General features: G+C 40.7%; 1 protein-coding gene across 1 annotated transcript in view; it reads right to left on the reverse strand.

Annotated features, from left to right (window-relative positions):
• Window positions 1–10,142, reverse strand: part of LOC117368853 (free fatty acid receptor 3-like) — a 28,337-nt gene extending 18,195 nt beyond the window's left edge. Inside the window, exon 1 of the mRNA XM_033962596.1 lies at window positions 10,081–10,142. Within this exon, the coding sequence (XP_033818487.1) occupies window positions 10,081–10,091 (11 nt within the window). The 5' untranslated portion in view covers window positions 10,092–10,142. The remainder of the gene's footprint in view (window positions 1–10,080) is intronic.
• Between the last annotated feature and the right edge of the window lie 644 nt (window positions 10,143–10,786).

Genomic DNA, 10,786 nt, shown 5'->3' on the forward strand with positions numbered 1-10,786 from the left:
TGAAATGGTATGCTCCTTGGTCGGTCATTTTTTCTTCTACACCTAGCACTAAATATTGTGATGGAAAAGTCCTCTTCACAGCAAGTGGATCCCCCAACAGGGATGAGGAAATCAACTCTTTCCTACAAACTGTCTTAGGATTGATTTTGGGCTGCTCATTTGCTAGAATCACAGTTTCTGATAACAGTGACTGAGTAGTTGCTCCCTCTGCTTCTGCCTTGCAGACTGCTCGGACTTGGCTTCGAAAGCACTTGGGTCCTCCAGGATGCAGTGTTTATAGTCCTCTCTTGTGGCTATTTTTAGCTCAGGTCCCCGTGTATTGCATGACCCCCTATATCTCTGTCTAGTACCTCTGATTGGTGCTCTGGGTTCTCTTAGACAAATGGAGTCCCTCTAGCTCAAAACCTAGACATCAAGACAAGATGGCAGCGGTGTAGTGTCGACGATGAGTGCTCTCTCTCCTGCCGTTACTATTTTCCTGCCTGATTTTGGGCGTAACTGAATTTGGATATGCCAAAAAGAAGAGGACAAGTGGCTGTCTCAGCCCGACAGCCAGAACCTACCTCGCTGAGGCAGGAGGTGATCACAGGCTTCTTTGCATCTTCACCTCGGGGTGAGCCAGCTTCGCCGAATCTGAGGCTTACAATCTTCTAAGAACATAAGAACATAAGCAATGCCTCCGCTGGGTCAGACCTGAAGTCCATCGTGCCCAGCAGTTCGCTCACGCGGCGGCCCAACAGGTCCAGGACCTGTGCAGTAATCCTCTATCTATACCCCTCTATCCCCTTTTCCAGCAGGAAATTGTCCAATCCTTTCTTGAACCCCAGTACCGTACACTGCCCTATTACGCTCTCTGGAAGCGCATTCCAGGTGTACACCACACGTTGGGTAAAGAAGAACTTCCTAGCATTTGTTTTGAATCTGTCCCCTTTCAACTTTTCCGAATGTCCTCTTGTTCTTTTATTTTTTGAAAGTTTGAAGAATCTGCCCTCTCTACTCTCTCTATGCCCTTCATGATCTTGTAGGTCTCTATCATATCCCCTCTAAGTCTGCTCTTCTCCAGGGAAAAGAGACACAGTTTCTCCAATCTCTCAGCATATGAAAGGTTTTCCATCCCTTTTATCAGATGTGTCGCTCTCCTCTGAACCCTCTTGAGTATTCTCAAACTATTTTGCTGTAGGATAGACTATTGCTGTCCAGGAAAGTTGAAAATTTTGAAAATTATACTAAAATGTTGAATTTAAGGATCCTCAATTTTCCTAAAGTGTTAATAATGTCTCCTAAAGATTTATTTTATGCATTTTTGAAAGAAAAATTTAAGTATCTGGAGACTGGACTTCCTCCTCTTCACAGAATATACTTTTTGCAAATATCTAAGCAGAAGGCTTCTTCACCAGAGGTTCTTTCTAAATTACCAAGTTCTTTAAATTTGAGAGAAATTCTAGAAACCTCAGAGGACGAAGTCATCTGTTGTTCGACACTTTTGGTGACATTTGTCTCTCAGCAAGACAAAGAAGTACTTCTAAGGCTTTTCTTTAGGCTTAAGGAGGTGACCTTTCTGGATAGTAAGATCAGTATATTTCCAGATTTCTCAAAATCAACGCAGGCCAGGAGGAAAAGATTCTAGAACTGAAACAGTTTGTATTTTCTTTGGGGGCTAAATTCCAATAAGATATCCATTTTTTTTGAGCCCTCTCAGTTACTATTTTTTCTTGAAGCAAATGGAGTAACACTGTCTAGTGCCTTTAGTGAGAAGTAAATTGGAAGATGTAACTCCACAAATTAATTACTGTTATTTTTCCTTTAGTTATCATTCTCTCTGACAATGTGAATTGTCTCCCCTCTGAAATGTGAGCTATACTAGAGCCAGAGCAATTTAATTTTCTTATTGGACTAGATGTCCTAGTTTTATGGTTTCTTATTTATAAAATGTGGCAGTCTCTTTTTCTTTGTATATATAAAACTTTATGTTATATATATATATATATATATATATATAAATGATAAATAAAGAATTAAATAAAAAAACAAAAAATCCTTCCAGGGTCCAGGCATGGAACTACTCATGCACTGAATTTTTACCAGGAGATATTCCGCTGGACCACACACCAAACTCACAAGTTGCAATACACACTGCTCTTCACTGGTGGACTCCATGGTTCGTGCATGCGTCCCCATGACCACTTCCTTCAGAGAGTTACAGCACCTGCCAGAAACCAGATGTCAGAAATATTTGTACGTCTAAGTGAAATTTTTGGAAAGTCACTTGTTAGAGTCTCAAAAGACGTGGTCTCAAATTCTTGCTTGCCCTCTTGTTTGGGCGCCTGTCATTTATGTAATCCCTTTTTTAACCCGGCTGTTGGGAAAGGGCCACACAAATTATATCTGCTTTTAGTAGGGCCATGAGCTGGGACCAGCACCAAGCTGGCAGGCTGTCGCAAACACTCTCCACACAGTCTCCCTCTCTTTGAAATGAAGCAGACTACTCCAGTAGTTATGTAAACAAATTCTAACTTTTACTTCTTCTTCCAATGGGAACAAGAGGTATGCTTAAACAATACAGTTCCAACCAAAAACAGGCACTATGTACATTGTTTATCCTGACTTATTTTAAAATGAAAAATCTCCCATGAAAAAGATTTTCTATTCTGGCTGGATCGTGATCTGATGGAAGAGATCTGCCCAAAGACAATTCTTCTACCCACAGAAGGAGCTAAAGAGCCCCTCTGATGATGTCACTCATTTATTTATTTAGAATCCACCATTCAGAGAGATCCAAGCACTGCCTGGATCTTATTCACTGCACATTTTTCAGAAGTTGATGAAACCCACAAGGGTAGGTTTCCAACTGCCTCCTGACTGTTTATCCTGCATTAACAATGCAGATCAGATTTCACGTACCAACTACCTTTGGCAGCCCTAAGCCCGGGGACTGCTATCAACCATTATAACTCCACAAATCATAGTCAAGGGAGATTTATGCACCAGATATTCCCAGCTCCCTGGAGCATGAAGTCTATCCCTGACTTACAGGGATTACATTTTTAAAAAAATGCATTTATTTATTTATCAAGTTTTCATTAACATATCAAGTATCCACTTGTACAGAAAGATAAAATTAAACAGAAAAAGAAAAATACTTTACCATTAATAAAAATTTAAGCAGTATAATAGAAATTTAGTAGCTTAACTTTAAGTCAAGCCCTCAAAACAGAATCCAAGGCTTAGGATCAGCGAGCAATTAATAACACAAATAAGAAACATAAGAAATAAGAAAAATCCATTAGTTAAGGAAGTATGTCAAACTTCGATAAGCACTCATGTTGTCCCTGCTTTCAGTCGAGCCTCAGACAAGAAGGTTGCCAGTTGGCTAGGGTCAAAAAACCCATATTTTTGCATTTGATATTGTATCACACATTTGCATGGGTGACGGAGGAAAAAAGTCGCCCCAAGAGCAATAACATACGGTTTCATAATCAGAAATTCACGTCTATGTTTTTGTGTGTCTCATGTCGGATCTGGAAACATTTGTATTTTAAATCCAAGAAATTCCTTTTGCTTGTTTTTAAAGAACAGTCTAAGTAATCAATTTTTATCTGGAGCTAAAGCTACTGTAAGGAGAAGTGTTGCCGCTGTTGTCACTTCCCTATCCGAAAGTTCCACAAGCGATGTAATATTAGGTGATTGTTGATCATCTTGTAATTTTAATTGTCTTTCTCTTCTTATAGGTAAATAATACACCTGAGAAAAAGGTGGCAACAGATCCTCTGATATTTCCAAAACTTCCATCATGTAGTGTTTTAACATATCTCTAGGAGGTATTGTCGCTACTCTGGAAAAGATAATCAATCTAAGATTATTCAATTTTTCTTCTCAAATTTATATTATGTCTTACTAGAGTTTCCGTAATTTGTTTAGATACTACGGTAGAATTTTTAAAGTCCTGTAACTCAGTTTTAAGATCTTTAATTTCAGTTTCTTGGATATTGACTTTTTGCTCAAGCTGGAGCAGCTGGGGCTTAATCGATTTAGCCAGGTCTGCCACGAGATCCCAAATGGAATCCAATGTTACCTCTGGGGGTTTCTCCAATGTGAAGGAAATCTTTTGAGTCTCAACATTCATATTCTCACCAACCGGCTTCTCCTTCTGGTCAGGGCTCTTCTGTTTGCTATCCACCCTCGAAGCAGATGAAACCCAGGCTCCACGGGGCTCTCCTGTAAATCCAGGGAGTCCAACTCCAAGTTCCAATCACTGGTCTCACCGGCCTCTGGGGAGAAATGCATTCCACTCTCTGGTTGCTCCTCTACACGCAGGGAGCTGGCAGTCTGGGGAGGAGGGGGGTGCCCTTGCGTCGGGGCTTAAGGTGGTCTCCAAACCCAAGGAGATCACTTCCGTCTCTCCCTGGAGCGTCTCCAGCAGGTGCAACAATGCCGTTGATATTTCCTGCATTCATTGCAGGAGCTCATCAATAGTGCCAAGACAGGGCTGTCCTGAGTGTCACGAGGCTCCAGCGGCGCTTTGGCCTCTCCTTTTCGGCATGGCTCACAGGAAAATATCTCGTAAGTAATCGAAGATAAACTTTTGATGAGACGTGCTGAGATGAAGCACTCAACTAACAGTTCCATCCGCCATCTTGGATCTTGATCTCTCTAGTCTATTTCATTCTACAGGGGGTTAAATTTCCCGATACTCATGACCACACGCAATTCTCTTTAGCCTTCATTACTTCAGGTATAAAAAGAAATTATGTACTTACCCTGGTAAGCTCTTTTCCAGTAGATAGGTAGCTCTTTTCCAGTCAGGTTGGGCCCCGGACCTAGAGCTACCCGAAGGATGCATTACATTAAGATGTAGGCAGCAGTCCAGCAACAAGATAGGGAATATCCAGTCTTTGCATTGAGTGTCACATGTTTGATTATCTCCCAGTTGATGAGAGGTCTTATGCATGTACTTGGTGCAAAGAGCTCCTAACACTCTGGGAACAGGTCTGATCTCTTGAGGCTAGAATAACAGACTTTGAGGAGCGATACCTACAAGGACATTGTAGAAAAGTCCCACCTCTAGTCTGGCATCCTCTGTGCTGCCTTGGAAGAGGGAGGTCTTCTTAAAGGAGAACATCACCCTGGTGAAGTAGGAGGCAATTCTGTAGTCAAGACCTACCAACCAGGGGATGCAATATCCTCTTGCACTGAGGATGTGTCTCCTGGGGCTTCTGCCCAGGAAGATAGGGTTAGGATAGCCATTATAGTGGGAGATTCAATCGTTAGGCACATAGATACCTGGGTGGCTGGTGGACGTGAATATCACATGGTCACTTGCTTGCTTGGTATGAAGGTGGCGGACCTCAAGCTTCACCTAGATAAGATTTTAGACAGTGCTGGGGAAGAATCTGCTGTCTTGTACATTTAGGTACCAATGACATAGGGAAATGTGGTAGGGAGGTTCTGGAAGCCTAATTTAGACTTAGGAAAGAAGTTAAAATCCAGAATCTCCAAGGTAGCATTTTCAGAAGTGCTCCTTGTTCCACGCTCAGGATCCAAAAGACAGGCAGAACTCTGGAGCCTCAATGTGTGGATGAGGCAATAATACAGGGAGGAGATTTTTATATTTGTTAGGAACTGGGCGACATAATGGGGAAGGGGGATCCTATTCCGCAAGGATGTGCTCCACCTTAACCAGGGTAGAACCAAGCTGCTGGCCTCAACATTTAAAAAGTAGATAGAGCAGCTTTTAAACTAGAAACTGGGAGAAGGCCGAAAGGCACTCAAAAAAGCATGGTTCGGAACAAGATATCTTTAAAAGATATCATCATAAAAGGGAAGACAGAGCATCCCAATAGTGAGTTTGCAATACAAGCCAGAGTAGACCAGGTTTCCTTAAATACAGAGCAGGCTGATTTTAAAGATTGCAAATTATCTATGCCAACTGCTAAGCAAATTGTAAATAGATATGACAAACGTTGTTTGAAATGTCTGTGTGCAAATGCCAGAAGCCTAAGAAACAAGATGGGTGAGTTGGAATATATTGCACTAAATGAAAAGATAGATATAATAGGCATCTCTGAGACCTGGTGGAAGGAAGATAACCAATGGGACACTGTAATACTAGGTTACAAGCTATATCGTAGTGATAGGGTGGATCGAATTGGTGAAGGCATAACGTTATATGTTAAGGAGTGCCTTGAATCGAATGGAATGAAAATTCTACAGGAGCAGAAACACACCTTGGAATCCCTTTGGGTAGAAATTCCATGTGTACAGGGGAAACGGATAGTGATAGGAGTGTATTACTGTCTACCTGACCAAGATGAACGAACAGATGTTGAAATGTTATCAGAAATTAGGGAGGCTAACAAATAATAATAGGTGATTTCAACTACCCTGACATTGACTGGGTGAATGTAACATGCTAGGGAATGTAACATGCTAGGGAAATAAAATTCCTTGATGAAATCAAGAACTGCTTTATGGAGTAGTCAGTTCAGGAACCAACAAGAGGTGAAGCAATTCTAGATCTAGTTCTTAGTAGAGCGCATGAAATGGTAAAAGAAGTAATGGTGCCGAGGTCGCTTGATTACAGTAATCACAACATGATCAGATTTGATATAATCCCTGGAATAAGTTTGCACAGGAAATCCATACAATAGCACTTAACTTTAAAAAAGGTGATTATGATAACATGAGGAGAATAGTAAAAAAGAAACTTAGAGATGCAGTTGCAAAAGTCAAACATATACATCAGGCGTGAATATTGTTAAAAAATACCATCCTGATAGCCAGACCAGATATAATCCAAGTTCTAAAAAAGGAGGAAGGAAGAACAAATGGCAGCTGGCATGGTTAACGAGTGAGATGAAGGAAGCTATTAGAGCTAAAAGAGAATCCTTCCAAAAGTGGAAGAAGGATCTGACTGAAAATAATTGTAAACAGCACAAAGAATGTCAAGTCAAATGCAAGGCACTAATAAGAGAGATGAAGAGATACCTTAAAAAGAAGAATGCGCCGGAAGCAAAAATACACAGTAAAAACTGTTATAGGTATATTAAAAGCAAGAAGCTAAGAAGAAAATCGGTTGGACCGTTAGACAACGGAGGGTTAAAACGGGCTCTCAGGGAAGACAAGGCCTAGTGGAGAGATTAAATTAATTCTTTGCCTCACTCTTCACTGAGGAAGGTGTGGGGGAGTTACCAGTGCCAGAAATGGTATTCAATTCTGATGAATCAGAGAAACTCAAACAAATCTCTGTAACACTGTATAAAGTAATGGATCAATTTGATAAACTGAATAGTAGCAAATCGCCTGGACCGGTAGGTATACATCAGAGTGTTAATAGAATTGAAAAATGAACTTGCAGAGCTATTGTTAGTAATGTATCATTTTTCTCTATAATCCATCATAGTACTGAATCCAATTTGGGGTGCTACAGGGAGCCCTACTTTCCCCTCTTTTATTCAACCTCTACTTTAAATCCGTCCTAGATAGAAACATAGAAACATAGAAAGATGACGGCAGATAAGGGCTACAGCCCATCAAGTCTGCCCATACCATTGACCCCCTTTTAAGTCTACTGGCCCCCTTAACTCTACTGACCTGCTCTATTAAGTCTATATCCTAGCGACTCTATTTATTGGTATGACTCCCGCAGTGATCCCACATAGGTATCCCATTTGTTCTTGAAGTCTGGGATACTGCGGGCCTCGATCACCTGTACTGGAAGCTTGTTCCAATGCTCTATCACTCGTTCCGTGAAGAAGTACTTCCTGACGTCTCCACGAAACTTCCCTCCCCTGAGTTTGAGCGGATGTCCTCTTGTGTTCGAGGGTCCTTTGAGAAGAAAGATATCATCTTCCACCTCGACCCGTCCCGTGATGTACTTAAATGTCTCAATCATGTCTTCCCTCTCCCTACGCTCCTCGAGAGTATAGAGCTGCAATTTGTTCAGTCTCTCTTCGTACGAGAGACCCTTTAGCCCCGAGACCATCCTGGTGGCCATCCGCACAAACACCAAATTCGGATCCATTCCTTCACCGATGACATCCAGCTATACCTTCCTTTAGGGAAGGGACGTGACTCCCAGATTGCAAAACTCCTCAGCTGTCTAAAGGAAATCAAAATCTGGATGTCTGTAAATAAACTGCAACTAAACACCTCAAAAACAGAACTCCTTTGGATCCGCAAAGAGCACAGCACCTACACCCATCCCTTTCTTATCTGGGAAAGTACTACCCTAACTGCAAAAGACCAAGTACGCAGCCTGGGAATTTATTTTATTTATTTATATATTTTTAAAATTTGTAGTTTGCATGTCCCACAATTCTATGCAGATTACAAGAAAACATCCATAATAAAAACAACATATATATAACAGTTTACTAAATAAAATAAAAACATCCTATTACACATTAAAATAATCAAACTCATCAAGAAACTATGCCTGTGACAATACAATGTTCCATCTTTAGCAACATTAATGAAAACTGACTAGCAACTCATCATACACTACTTCAGTTTATAAAAGTGCGCTATTTCACTTCTCGACGCAAACCTTTCACTCTCTTGTCACATCTCTCAGGTAGTTTCCTCCTCATTCTACTATCTTTGACAGCTCCAGAAAATAAGAAGCTACTTCTCCAAAACTGACTTCACCCAACTTCTCTATGCCTTCGTCCTGTCCCGCATGAACTACTGTAATGCACTATTCAACGGATTGACAGCAAAAATCCAGCACCTACAATGCATACAAAATGTGGCAATAAGACTCCTAAAAAAACCTCCATGCCCGCAACTCTGTCTCAGAAGCACTATCATCAACCCACTGGCTACTCATTACCAAACGTTGTATCTTCAAGGGACCAGCAATAACATACAAGTCTCTACACAATATGGCACCCAGCTACATATCAACCAAACTTCCTCCATACGTCACAAGAAGACCACTCTGCTCCCAGGAGGAAACACGTCTGCAAATACCTCCTAGTCACGCCCTCCAATTCCAGACCACCAGATGCTACTCCCACTTCCTAGCAAGCTATTGGAATCAACTGCCTCTTCAGATCAGATCTCTCAAAGGGCTTCTAAATGTCAGGAAAGCAGTAAAAATATACCTCTTCTCATAAATCTAGTCACTCCCTTCCAACCATATGTATTCTAATGTATGCTGAACTAGATCCACTTTGTTAACTGAAGACGGAAATAACTATATGTTAACTTAAAATGACCAAATTATATGCTAATCTTGACTCCAATACTGTACACATGTCAATTCATAATTTGTTTGTCTATGCATTATGTATGTTAACCTTGATACCCGTTCTGAGCTCATTGGGGAAAACGGGATATAAAACTAACCAAATAAATAAATTAAAATAGATCTGACCCTATATGTTCAAATTGTGCCCTGGACATATTCTTAAATGTTTGATTATTGTAGAGAAACATCCAAGTCATAAACCCTCCCTAGTCCCACTCATACCACACCTCTAATATGCCCCCTTGAAATTTAGGGCTTCTTTTACAAAGCCGCTTTAGGGCCTTAACGTGCAGAAAAGCATGCGCTAAATTGCCGCACCCGCTAGCCGCTACCGCCTCCTTATGAGCATGCGGTAGATTTCCAGCTAGCGTGTGCTAATCCGGTGTGAGTGATAAAACCGCTAGCGCAGCTTTGTAAAAGGAGCCCTTAGATAAACTACAGATCCACAGCATTGAAATCCATCTAGGAAATTGGTTTTGAAACTAGAGAGTTGGAAGGTTTTGGTGAGAAAAATGCCCTTCTTCCTCTTTATGCCACTTTTTAGATGGTTTTCTTTTTTGAAAATGAGTCCCACAGTTAATTAAATGCTTGTTCCTTATGCACATAAAAGTTTCTGAACTGGAACCACAAACCAAATGCACCTCCCTACTAAGAATAAATCATCTTAAATATACTGTATACTATGGTGGAATTGCTATGATTTGGCACCTCATTTTAATTAGAAAGGACTGCAAGAGAACTACTCTATAACAAAAGTAATTATCAGCTATACAAGCCTCAAAGCTCCCAGAGCATAGTGTTCATGCACACTTGCACCAAACTTAACTTACCAGTTCCACATCCTGAAGTAGTTACTTGTGAAACAAGTGGCCCTTATCAGAGTTTTGGAGTATTTTGGTGAAGCATGAGGACTTATTTGAAAGTTGGAGCTTAGTTTTAGATCCTGAGTGGTGCTGATACCAGGTTATAATACAATTCTGAGCTTCTGAGCACCTAGATACAGTTATAAAAAAGTTATTGTCAGAGCAGCCAAATGGAGGTTCCCAGTTGTAGAATTGCCTCCTTCTAGTTTTGTCCAGAACATGTCAGCTAAAATCAACCTAAGCCATAAACAATAGGACATTTCCCCTGCTGCTTAAGCCTTTTCACTTGTAGCTTATCAGCTGTCAGGTGCATTTTGATATTTTTAAAAAATTTATTAGAAGCTTGAGAGTGCATTAAACAGCTCATTCGAAGGTACATTTCCTGCACTCCTTTAATTCCAGTCTGGACTATTTGTTAACCTTGCTATCACTGTAGGAAGTGAAGCTGCTAATTATTGTCAATAGATCTTTCACAGGTAAAGCTGTCTCTTTGGACCCCACTTCCTTTAAGCTCAGTTTGGAGTTAAGAGTATTTAATTTGCCCAAAACAATGAAAACCAGGATGTTTGTAGAACACTTAAAGATCCGAGCCAGAAAAAGATACTGCTAGAAATAGCACCTGCTGTCAAGGATACTATTAGAAATAGTCCCTGGGTTAAGTGTATTTGCTGAT

This window comes from Geotrypetes seraphini, chromosome 11 (genome assembly GCF_902459505.1).
Source record: "Geotrypetes seraphini chromosome 11, aGeoSer1.1, whole genome shotgun sequence".
Taxonomy (NCBI): Eukaryota; Metazoa; Chordata; class Amphibia; order Gymnophiona; family Dermophiidae; genus Geotrypetes; species Geotrypetes seraphini.